At 46.0% G+C, this 12,788-nt stretch overlaps 1 protein-coding gene across 1 annotated transcript in view; it reads right to left on the reverse strand.

Annotated features, from left to right (window-relative positions):
• Nucleotides 1–4,451: 4,451 nt before the first annotated feature.
• Nucleotides 4,452–12,788, reverse strand: part of LOC145349663 (uncharacterized) — a 50,763-nt gene continuing 42,426 nt past the window's right edge. Inside the window, exons 13-15 of the mRNA XM_080198187.1 lie at nucleotides 10,110–10,199; nucleotides 7,186–7,295; nucleotides 4,452–4,723 (exon numbers count right to left, since the gene is read on the reverse strand). Coding sequence (XP_080054313.1) covers nucleotides 4,516–4,723; nucleotides 7,186–7,295; nucleotides 10,110–10,199 — 408 coding nt within the window. The 3' untranslated portion in view covers nucleotides 4,452–4,515. The remainder of the gene's footprint in view (nucleotides 4,724–7,185; nucleotides 7,296–10,109; nucleotides 10,200–12,788) is intronic.

Below are 12,788 nucleotides of genomic sequence, written 5' to 3' on the forward strand. Positions count from 1 at the left end.
AGGACCATTACCCTCATGTCACAATAGGAACACTTCTGGCAGCATGGTGGCTCAGTGGTTAGCACTGCTGCCTCATAGCGCCAAGGAACCGGGTTCGATTCTGGCTTTAGGTGATTGTCTGGGTGGAGTTTGCATGTTCTCCCCAGGTTTACGTGGGTTTCCTCCGGGTGCCCCAGTTTCCTCCCACTGTCCAAAGATATGCGGGTTAGGTGGATTGGCCAGGCTACATTGCCCCTGAGTGTCTAAAGATGTGTAGATTACGGGGATTAGCAGGGTAAGTACATGGGGTCTGGGGGAGTGCTGTTTCGGAGAGTCAGTGTAAACTCAATGGGCCAAATGGCCTGCTTCCGCAATGTAGGGTTTCTACGAATCTGACTTCAGATTTACATGAAGGAGGCTACCAGGCACGTTGAGAGTAAGATCTGATACAGGTTGTATTTGACAGTATTATGAGTTGCAATTGATAGATACTGATGATGCATTGGCTTAATTTGAGTAGCGTGTTTGAGGTGAAGTATGGTGTGGGTTGATTCTTTGGTAGTGGATTATGTTGTTGACTTTAGACTTTATTGCATGGCAGTTGCATAGTTATTAGTGTGCTGGACCAGAAAGTAAAACTACGTTAGGAAGCTAGACTAGACCCTACCAATTTTTCTATTTTAGCATAAATGTGAGGAAAGGATATTTCCTCCCATGAATGATTTCAATGACAAATTAGGGATCTTTTATATTAAAACAAATTTTATTTAATAAGTTTAAATATGTGTAATAAATGACACAGTTTAACTATTAGCAGTCAAATAGTATTTAAAAATGAAAGGAAGCAACTATACTTTTTAGCTTAGTGCTCTTTCAGCTCCAAATGACCAACATTCCTCTTAGAGACTTAAAAGCCACTTTAAAGACGGTTAGCAGCCATAAATATACTTGCTATAAATTGTGTTAACAGTCTTGAAGCTTTCAGAGAGATTTTGTGGAGGGAGAGTTCTCAGGAATCACCTATACATGTTTCTGACTTTCACAAAGTCCACATACTACATTTTGCAAATGCAAAGATATACGTTTACACAGTGAGGAACAATGAGAATAATATATTATGTCAGGGTGAAGCAGAAGGTATAATTTCTATCTTGGGATATCCTGGGACTGCATTTTACATTCCCCCACTTAATTAAAGGTCACATAAGAACCATTTTGCACCAACTTCAATTTTTAGATGGGGAGACCCAAAAAAAAAAGGTAGATCTTGGGTGGGAAGTTGGGGATGGAAGTCTCATCAAAGCCCCATTCTGACTGGGAGTGTCCTCCTTAAAGGCCCTATGATCTCTGGACTTCCCTGCCCTCCAAGCCTTGGGACCCCTTACCCTTACCTGGATGTCTGGCTGTTGGGACTTAGTCTTTAGCAATTTCATGCAGTTCGTCTTCCGCCCACTGCAGTGCTGTTGCTGCCAAATTGGACATTGCTGGCCAACCTTCAGGATGGCACTACCACCCAAGTGAAGGGCAGAAGTCCTGCCTAATGACGGTCAACACAGGTTAGAGTGTAAATTTGTAGCAGAGCAGTGGGAGCCAACAGGAATGCGTCCAGCACCCCCAACATCCTAAAAACTCAAGTCCAGAGTAGTCTTCTGTACACTTCTGGGTGACAGAAAGTTAATAATATTCAAGGCCATTTTATGTGCCCTGCATAGACATCTCAGCTTTCTATTTTTTCCCCTTATAATGGCAATGTACAGATCCAATAAACAGTTGTGTGTGTGTGTCAGAATCCAGTGAATAGAAACACTTCATGATAAGTGAGTTTCACGGACTGATGTATTTGATCCATTCAATTATAGTTTTGTAAAAGTTCAGGAAAATAAGGATTTGAAAGACACAGAGAAGTAATTGTGATACATCCTCTTGTCTCTCAGTCAATAAATAAAGGCCAACTCAAGGATTCCTAAAGCGCTCTGAGATGGATGAATCACAATAATCATACATACAGAGACCCCAAATAAATGCAGGGGAGGCAATTAATTGTCCCTTTCCCCCAAAAGTAACTGTTAGGGACCAGGAACTCCAAGGTATATTAAGCAGTTAATCTAGACCCCAACTTTTGCATTTGATTGATTGCAGGAGTTCAAAAAGGAACTGGATAATTATCTAAAGAGAATGCTCTCTCTCGCACAAACTCAGCCCAATCTCTCTCTCGCACAAACTCAGCCCAATCTCTCTCTCGCACAAACTCAGCCCAATCTCTCTCTCTCGCACAAACTCAGCCCAATCTCTCTCTCTCGCACAAATGCCAGCAGAGGGAGTCTGTCGGGTTGTGGGGGAATTGCCACTGCTAGGTGGCGGGGATGGATATTTGGGGCACTCCAGGAAGTGGGGGGGGGTGGGGGTGGTCAGGGCTGCCTGAGACTGCTTGTGTGGGCTGTGGAGAGGGTAGCAGTTTGAGGGTCCCAGGCTGACTAACAATCCGGGGCATGTTCCGGAGCTGTCAAACTCCAACATGAATAAGGTCCACGCCCCAAGCTTTTAATGATATTGATGATTGTGACCTCTGCATTGCAGAGCATGGGGGATTGCGGTCTCAAGCTGCACTGAAAAAAAAAGTGGTGATTTACTCCAGTTTTCTTGCCAATTCAGCACTTTTGGGAGACTCACCCCCATAATCATCCTACTCTCACACACACAAACTTCCCCCACTCTCACACATGCCTGTCTGAGGCCCAAAACTACCCTGCCAGTTAGGATTGTGTCCAGGCATATTTGTATATCTCCCTTGTATGTGCTATAATGCAGGTACAATACAAGGATTACAGCTAGGTCCAGCACATAAACCAGCCTCCCATCCACTGACTCTGTCCACACTGCTTGCTGCCTTGGCAAAAGCAGCCAGCATAATCAAGAACCCCACACACCCCAGACATTCTCATTTCCACCTTTTACTGTTGGAAAGGTGGTACAAAAGTCTGAGGTCGTATACCAACAAACTCAAGAACAGCTTCTTCCCTGCTGCCATCAACCTTTTGAATAGATCTACCTTACATTAAGTTGATCGTTCTCTCCCCGCTAGCTGTTACACTATAGCCTGTACTGTCTCCTTCTCGTCTCCCCTATGTACTCTATGAACAGTAAGTTTTATCTTTATAATGCACAACAAACAATACTTTTCACTGTATCCCAATATATAGAATCCTTGCAGTGCAGAAAGAGGTCAATCAGCCCATCAAGTCTGCACCAACAACAATCCCACCCAGGCCCTAGCCTCATAACCCTTCGTATTTATCCTGCTAATCCCCCTGACAATAATAGGCCAGTCAACCTAACATGCATATCTTTGGACTGTGGGCGGAAACTGAAGCACTCGGAAGAAATCCACGCAGACACGGGGAGAATGTGCAAACTCCACACAGACAGTGGCCTGAAGCTAGAATTGAACCTAGGTTCTTGGTGTTGTGAGAGAGAGCAGTGCTAACCACTGTGCCACCGTGCTTCCCCACGTGACACTAATAACTCAAAACAAAAACCCGAAGTAAGAAGAGGAACATGTTTGACCTATGAAATTCCCTAGCGTCAGAATAGTAGGCACTGTCAACTTTTGTATCGGACTATAATTTTTTTAAATATGGAACGTGGGCGTCACTGGGACAGCATGTATTGCCCAATCCTAACTGTCCTCCATTTCAGAGGGCATTTGAGAATCGACCACATTGCTGTGGATTTGGAATCACATGTAGGTCAGACTAGGTAAGGACGGCAGATTTCCTTCCCTAAAGGACATTAGTGACCCACGTGGGTTTTTACAACAATTGATAATGATCTCAGGCTCGCCAGTATATTCTTCATAGAATCCCTACAGTGCAGGAGACCATTTGGCCCATCGAGCCTGCACTAACAATAATCCCACCCAAGCCCCATCCTGGTAGCCCCCTCCCTCCCCATATTTACCCTGCTAGTCCCCCTGATGCTAAGAGGCAATTTAGCATGGCCAATCAACCTACCCTGCACATCTTTTGGATTCTGGGAGGAAACCGGAGCAAACCCACACAGACACGAGGAGAACATGCAAACTCCAAACAGACAGTAACTGGAGGGCTGGAATTGAACCCAGATCCCTGGGGCTGTGAGGCAACAGTGCTAACCACTATGCCCACCATGCCACCCAATTTCAATTTTTTGATTGAATTCAAATTTCACCATCTGCCATGGTGGGGTTCAAACTCATGTCCCCAAAGCATTGCCCCTGGGTCTTTGGATTACTAGTCTAGTGTCAATACCACTACACCACCCCCTCCCACCCCTGAATAATGGACAGGTCTGGAGATGTTGTACACAGACACGTTTCAAGTGACAAGATCCAAAATTCAGATTTATTCTGTTGGCCAAACAGGGGCCCCAATCAGCATCAATACATTTAAGCTCATTTATTGTTGTATAGAAAAGTGTCAAGGAGGAACCTTTCTGCTCCACAGCCAAGTCTTTGTCCTCAATCCCATCTCCTCCCTGCAGGATACACTTGAACAAGTTCTAACCTTCTTGTGAGTCGGTGTCTGATTCAGAAGTTACAGGAGTTTCTTCTTGTTTTATTTCAGGTAAGGGTGGAGTGATCGCTTCATAGGCTCGGCCAAACTCTCGCTGGAGACTTTTTCTCCTTGCGATGTCATCTTGTCTTTCCCTCTCTTCAATTGCAGCCTTCAGGGCACACAGCTCTTCAGCTTTAATAGCAAACAGTTGCCTGAAGAAAGGGGAGGGAAGGAAATCATAGGTATTTTTTCATGGGGTTCCTCCAGGTGCCCTAATTTCATGCCATCTTTTCCTCCAGATCATTTATATACACTACAAACAACACAGGTCCCAGCACTGCAGAACACCACCAGCTACAGATCTCCATTCTGAAAAACATCCTTCCACCACTACTCTCTATAACCTAGTCAGTTCTGTATCCATCTAACTAGCCCATCCTGATCCCATGTGATTTTAGTTTTTATACCAATCTGTCATGTGGGACCTTGTCAAAAACCTTAGTAAATAAAGTCCACATAAACCACATCCGCAGCCCTTATCTCATCAATTATCTTGGTCAGTTCTGCAAAAAACTCAATCAAGTTGGTGAGACGTGACCATCCCCATACAAAACCATGCTGCCTGTCACTGACTAGTCCATTTTCTTCCAAATGTGCATATATTCAGTTCCTCAGTATCTTCTCCAAAGGCTTCCCCACCCAAATGTCAGGCTTACTGGTTTAAAATTTCCTGAATTATCCTTGCCTCCTTTCGGTTAGGGAACAGCAGTGGCCATTCTCCAGTTTTCCTGTAAAAATGTGAGCGGTCTATGTTTGTAAGTTTGTAGATGACACAAAGATTGGTGGCATTACTGATAGTGCTGGGGATTGTCAGAGGATACTGCTGGATATAGACAGATTGGAGACTTGGGCTGATGGACAAATGTAAGGTAATGCATTTTGGAGGATCAAATTTAGGGTTTGAATAATACTGTAAATGGCAGAACCCTTAGGAATTATAACATCCAGAGGGATCTAGACATGCAGATCCACAGTTCCTTAAAAATGGCAACACAGGTGGCCAAGGTGATTAAGGAGGCATATGGCATGAGTATAAAATGCAAGAGTGGGAAATTACGTTGCAGCTATATAAAACCTTGGTTCGGCTGCATTTAGAGTATTGCATGCAGTTCTGGTCACCACACTACCAGAAGGGTATGAAAACCTTGGAGACAGTGTGAAGAAAGTTCACCAGGATGTTGCCTGGCCTTGAGGGTGTTGGCTATGAGGAGAGGCTGGATAAACTCGGAATGTTTTCAATGAAAAGATGGAGGCTGAGGGGAGACCTGATAGAGGTCGACAAAATTATAAGAGGCATAGACAAGGTGGAGGTGTCAGTAACAAGGGGGCACAGGTTCAAGGTGAAAGGGGGATGTTTTTCACACGGAGAGTGGTGGGTCCCTGGAACGCACTGCCGGAGTAGGTGGTGGAAGCAGGCACATTAGCAACATTTAAGAGGCAGCTGAATGGATCCATGAATAGAGAGGGAATAGAGGAGTACAGACCGAGTAAGGGCAGGAAGTTTTATTTAGTTTAGTTAGGGCTTTTCATGATTGACACGGGCTTGGAGGGCCAAGGGCCTTTCCTGTGCTGTACTTTTCTATGTTCTTTTAACTTTCAGGAAAGAATGGGCAATCTCGGGCCCTCTATTGTAGCAAAGTGGCTTAATAGAGTCTTTAATATCATGAAGAGGTTTGAAAGGGGAGGTATAGCAATGTTTGTACTTATGGAGAGTCCAGAATAAAACGCTGTAAACATAAGTGTGTTACTAATAAGCCCAATAAGAAATTCAGGAGAAACCTCTTTATCCAGAGAGTGGTTAGAATGCAGAACTTGCTACTGTGATGAGTGGGAGGGGACTTGCAATCATCCTCTCTCTTTAAAAACAGCCGCCCACTAGTTGTGTTCTGGGGAGGGGGGTGGGGCAGAACAGGCGGGGGTAGAAACCAGGCTGGAGTTAGGCTGCTGGGTGCTGAGACCTTCTCATAGAATCATAGAACCCTACAGTGCAGATAGGCCCTTCAGCCCATCAAGTCTGCACCAAACACAATCCCACCCAGGCCCTATCCCCGTAACCCTACACATTATACCCACTAATCCCTAACCTAATCATCCCTGGACACTAAGGGGCATTTTTTTTAGCACGGCCAATCAAACTAACCTGCACATCTTTGGACTGTGGGAGGAAACCAGAGCATCCGGAGGAAACCCACGCAGACACGAGGAGAATGCGCAAACTCCACACAGACAGTGACCTGAGCCAGGAATCGAACACAGGACCCTGGAGCTGTGAAGCAGCAGCGCTAACCACTGTGCTACCGTGCCAAGACGGACTGGGCCAGAAAGTCTGCCTTTTTGTACCCGCACTTTGGATAAATTCATTTAAAAAAAAATTAAAACAGAAATTAAATTCTCCCCTGCCCTGCACACCCTACAGGCCCCAGCCACGTGCTTCCTAATACACCCCCCCTCACGTCCCATGCTCCCTCTTAGTCCTGTGCTGACAAAGGAACGTAACAAGCAAAACAAAACTTGCACTAAAATACAACATGCAAAGTGAATATTGAGATGACTGAGTGCTTTCATTGCAATCATTAATGTTTTCTTAGCAGAGAGATGCTGATTTGATTCTTACTTGAGGTCAAGGTTTTGATCTTCCAAAGTTTTCATGGAGACCACAAATTGCGTCTTCATCGCGTTGATATTTGTCTTATAGGTTCCTTCGATTTCAGCCAGTTTTGCTCTCTGAAATAAAGATTGTGTGACTTGAAGATAAACCAATCACCAGACATTTTTCATCAACAAAAGGAGATGATATTTAAAAGAGGCTAAAAGCAAATTACTGTGGAGACTGGAATTGGAAACCAAAAGAGAAAATGCTGGAAAATCTCAGCAGGTCTGGCAGCATCTGTAAAGAGAGAAAAGCTTTGACAAAGGACTCGAAACGTCAGCTCTTTTCTCTCCTTACAGATGCTGCCAGACCTGCTGAGATTTTCCAGCATTTTCTCTTTTGCTTTCAGATTTAAAAAGGCTGTGAATATAATGGTTGACCACAGTTCTGTGCAGAAGAATTGCAGAATCCCAACAGCGCATGAGGCCATTCGGTCCATCGAGCCTGCACCGACAACAATTCCACCCAGGTCCTATCCCCGTAATCCCATAGATTTACCTTGCTAATCCCTCTTGGCACTAACGGGCAATTTAGTATGGCCAATCAGCCTAACTCGCACTGCTTCGGAAACCGGAGCACCTGGAGGAAACCCATGCAGACACGAGGAGAATGTGCAGACTCTACACAGACAGTGATCCAAGCTGGGAATTGAACCTGTGTTCCCGGTGCTGTGAGGCAGCAGTGCTATCCACTGTGCCACCCAAATTCTATCCAGTTCTGAATCTGAGTGGTACTGAGCAGAACCTCCCTTGTCTTCCAGTATCTCCCAGCACCAGGTGGGGGGTAGTGGGGGAGGGGAGGGGCCAGGAGGCCAGAGAGGGACACAGGAGGAGTTGGAGTGGCAGGACATGCTGAAGCCAATGTGGGAACATCTTCTTGATCAACTGCAGCTTATGAAATTATTGTCTTAACTCAACAAACTTGCTATGTGAAGCAGCTGGTGGGTGTGGTACTGCATCCCAGCAGGATAACCATCATTCCCTAAAGGTAGCACAGTGACATAGTGGTTAGCATTGCTGCCTGTCAGCAGCAGGGACCTGGGTTTGATTCAGGCTTGGGTCACTGTCTGTGTAGAGTCTGCACGCTCTCCCCGTGTCTGCGTGGGTTTCCTCTGGGTGCTCTGGTTTCCTCCCACAGTCTGAAAGACGTGCCGGTTAGGTGCATTGGCCGAGCAAAATTCTCCCTCTGTGTACCCAAACAGGCGCCGGAGTGTGGAGACTCGGGGATTTTCACAGTAACTTCATTGTGTAAGCCTACCTATGGCACTAATAAATAAACTTTAAGACTTTAAACTCTATCCTCCCTTCCATCTCATCCCTCCAGTTTTAAAATTTCCCACCACGTTTCCTGGAGGATTTCTCCAATCCCACTGCCTTTTCTCTTTTCAACCAACTTTCAGTCCTTTCTGCTATCTCTCCTCCTGTACCACGTATCTGAATTTTTGCTGCAGTTTCCTGTTAGCAATCCTATTGAAGATGCTCTGAAAATCTATCCACGCCACACAGACTCCTTTCTATCTATTTAATTGGTCACCTTTTCCCATCATTTTACTGGCTTCTCAAACATTAGTAGCCATCAACAAATCCATGCTGCCTACAATGGAGTAACTCATTCATGTCTGCATGAGCACCCAAATGTGGACTTGAACTCTGAAGCTAGCCCAGTGGCGCAGTGGGCAGCTTTCATACCTCTGGAGCAGAAGTTGCGGGTTCAAATCCCACTTCAGGGGTTGACGGCTATGGGAGGCACATTCATAAAGTGGTCGAACCTTCCAATATATCCGCATACAGGGCGTAAAAGGGAGAGTTTACTGTCAGCCATTCTGCAGAAGGCAATGATAAGGTACTTTATCAAGTTTAGTCACAGACAAGTTGAGGCAGTACGATGGCACGGTGGTTAACACTGCAGCTTCACAGCGCCAGGAACCCGGGTTCAATTCCGGCATTGGGTCACTGTCTGTGTGGAGTTTGCACATTCTCCCCATGTCTGTGTGTTTTTCCCTGGGTGCTCCAGTTTTCTCCCACAGTTGAAAGATGTGGGATTGATTGTGCTAAATTGCCCCTTAGTGTCCAAAGGTGTGCAGGTTATGTGGATTGGCCATGCTAAATTGCCCCTTAGTATCCAAAGATGTGCTGGTTAGGTGGATTGGCCATGCTAAATTGCCCCTTAGTATCCAAAGATGTGCTGGTTAGGTGGATTGGCCATGCTAAATTGCCCCTTAGTATCCAAAGATGTGCTGGTTAGGTGGATTGGCCATGCTAAATTGCCCCTTAGTATCCAAAGATGTGCTGGTTAGGTGGATTGGCCATGCTAAATTGCCCCTTAGTATCCAAAGATGTGCTGGTTAGGTGGATTGGCCATGCTAAATTGCCCCTTAGTATCCAAAGATGTGCTGGTTAGGTGGATTGGCCATGCTAAATCGCACCTTAGTGTCCTAAAATGTGTAGATTGGTGGGATAAATGTGTGGGATAATGAAGCTAGAGCCTGGGTGAAATACGCTATTGGAGAGTCAGTGCAGACCTGATGGGCCGCATGGCCTCCCTCTGCACTGTAGGGATTCTAATAATCCCATTATGCAGACACGTTAGCAACATTTCAGAATTACCTGGATAGGCATATGAACAGACGGGGAATAGGGGGATATAAGTGGCTGGTTTAGAGAGGTAAACATGACCAGCACAGGCTGGGAGGAATGAAGGGCCTGTTCCTATGCTGCACTGTTCTTTGTACTTGCACATAAACTATTTTGTCCAGCATGCTAACAACCTACTGCCGTTTCTGTGTCCAGCTTTTAACAAACATATTTCCGAAATCCCTTCAAGGTAAACCAGCCGCACGATCCCAGACCGAGGACCTTTTACCAAAAGGTGATAGAATGTCAAATTACATCAGCTGCCAACTGAGTTTCAAGATATTCTAAATATTGTGTCTGTTTCTTCAGTTCTTCAATCTTCTGGTCCAGCTGTTCTTGCAGAATCTATATATAAAAAAACAGGCCAAACGTTACTTCCAGCTACTATGTTTAGCAGTGTAAATTATCTCCCTTTTTGTAGTTTCCCCTCTGCAACATGCTGCCTGAATATTTGGAGCTCCCAGCCCCACAAGAACACCTTGGGCGACGTGGTGGCACGGTGGTTAGCACTGCTGCCTCACAACTCCAGGGACCCAGGTTCAATTCCCAGCTTGGGTCACTGTCTGTGTGGAGTTGGCACATTCTCCCCGTGTCTGTGTGGGTTTCCTCCGGGGTGCTCCGATTTCCTCCCACGGTCTGAAAGATGTACGGGTTAGGTGGATTGGCCATGCTAAATTGACCGTTAGTGTCTCAGGATGCGATAGGTTAGAGGGATTTGCAGGGTAGCTAAGCGAGGATAGGAGATGGGTGGGATTGGTGTTGGTGCAGACTTGATGGGCCAAATGGCCTCTTTCTGCACTGTAGGGGTCCTATGATCCTATATCTCTCTTAAGACAATCAATTAATTGTGAAAAATACAACTTTGGGACATTTTCCTGCAATTCAATTTGTTCAAATGTTCAAAAATTTGTCCATGGGATGTGAGTCGCTGGCAAGGCCAGTACTTGTTATCAATCTCTAACTTGTGTGGAGAGTCAACCACAAGACTTATTTCTTTAATGACTGTCTCCACAAAAAATTATTTAAAGATTTTGGTGGTATAATAGCACAGTGGTTAGCTTTGCTGCCTCACAGCGCCAGAGACCCGGGTTCAATTCCAGCCTCAGGTCACTATCTGTGTAGAGTTTGCACATTCTCCCTGAACCTGTGTGGGTTTCCTCTGGGTGCTCTAGTTTCCACCCACAGTCCGAAGATGTGTGGGTTAGGTGGATAGAGTCATAGAGGTTTACAGCAGGGAAACAGGCCCTTCGGCTCAACTTGTCCATGGTGCTGCCCTTTTTTTAAAAACCCCTGAGTTAATCCCAATTGCCCACATTTGGCTCATATCCCTCTATACCTATTGTGCCCATGTAACTATCTAAATGCTTTTTAAAAGATAAAATTGTACCTGCCCTTATTACTACCTCTGGCAGCTTGTTCCAGACACTCATCACCCTGTGTGTGAAAAAACTGCCCCTCTGGACACTTTTGTATCTCTCCCCTCTCACCTTAAACCTATGTCCTCTAGTTTTAGACCCCCCTACCTTTGGGAAAAGATATTGACTATCTACCTTGTCTATGCTCCTCATTATTTTATAGGCCTCTACAAGGTCACCCCCTCAGCCTCCTACACTCCAGAGAAAAAAGTCCCAGTCTATCCAGCCTCTCCTTATATGCAATCCATCAAATCCCAGTAGCATCCTAGTAAATCTTTTCTGCACTCTTCCCAGTTTAATAATATCCTTTCTGTAATAGGGTGACCAGAATTGCACACAGTATTCCAAGTGTGGCCATACCAATGTCTTGTACAGCTTCAACAAGACGTCCCAACCCCTGTATTCAATGTTCTGGCCAATGAAACCAAGCGTGCCAAATGCCTTCTTCACCACTCTGTCCACCTGTGACTCCACTTTCAAGGAGCTATGAACATGTACCCCTAGATCTCTTTGTTCTATAACTCTCCCAATGTCCTACCATTAACTGAATAAATCCTGCCCTGGGTTCAATCTACCAAAATGCATCACCTCGCATTTGTCTAAATTAAACTCCATCTGCCATTTATCAGCCCACTTTGGCCATGGTAAATTGACCCTATTGTCAGGGGAATTAGCAGGGTAAATTCTTGTGGTTATGGGAATAGGGCCTGGATGGGATTATGGTCAGTGCAGACTCAATGGGCCAAAGTACTCTTCTGTACAGTGGGGATTCTATGATGATAACATACTGTTGTGAAGTTGATCTTGTAAACCTATAAAGAATTTTTGTAAAGATATAAACAAATTGTAAACCACGCTGGAGGAAAATAAAACCATGTGTGGTCCTTTTAAGAGTGGTTTTTGAATTCTGTGCTAAAATGCAGAATACACAGACTCCAGGTGGCAACATTTGTTCAAAAGGACCAAGTATCAGGGTTGCTTTGGTAACCAGCTCTGCAGGCTTTTGCATTTTGTTAGCCTATGAGTTTAAAGAAAACACTCAGTTAAAGAGGGCCTGTCAGATTTGAATTTGCTGTCATTGTCAACCTCAGGCCAATCTAAGGACAGTAATGTTGATAGGTCAGGAGGATTATACAAGAAAGAACTCAACTGCCTTGAGTTATGAGGGGACCTCCCACCCCCCCAACACCCTCCCCCGCTCCAACCACCACCCCGCCCCAACCCCCTCCCCCGCTCCTACCCCCCCACCCTCTCCCCCGCTCCTACCCCCCCACCCTCTCCCCCGCTCCTACCCCCCCCCACCCTCTCCCCCGCTCCTACCCCCCCACCCTCTCCCCCGCTCCTACCCCCCCCACCCTCTCCCCCGCTCCTACCCCCCCCACCCTCTCCCCCGCTCCTACCCCCCCCACCCTCTCCCCCGCTCCTACCCCCCCCACCCTCTCCCCCGCTCCTACCCCCCCCACCCTCTCCCCCGCTCCTACCCCCCCCACCCCTCTCCCCGCTCCTACCCCCCCCCACC

The sequence above is a fragment of the Carcharhinus amblyrhynchos genome, chromosome 11 (assembly GCF_965287045.1).
Source record: "Carcharhinus amblyrhynchos chromosome 11, sCarAmb.v2.hapA, whole genome shotgun sequence".
NCBI lineage: Eukaryota > Metazoa > Chordata > Chondrichthyes > Carcharhiniformes > Carcharhinidae > Carcharhinus > Carcharhinus amblyrhynchos.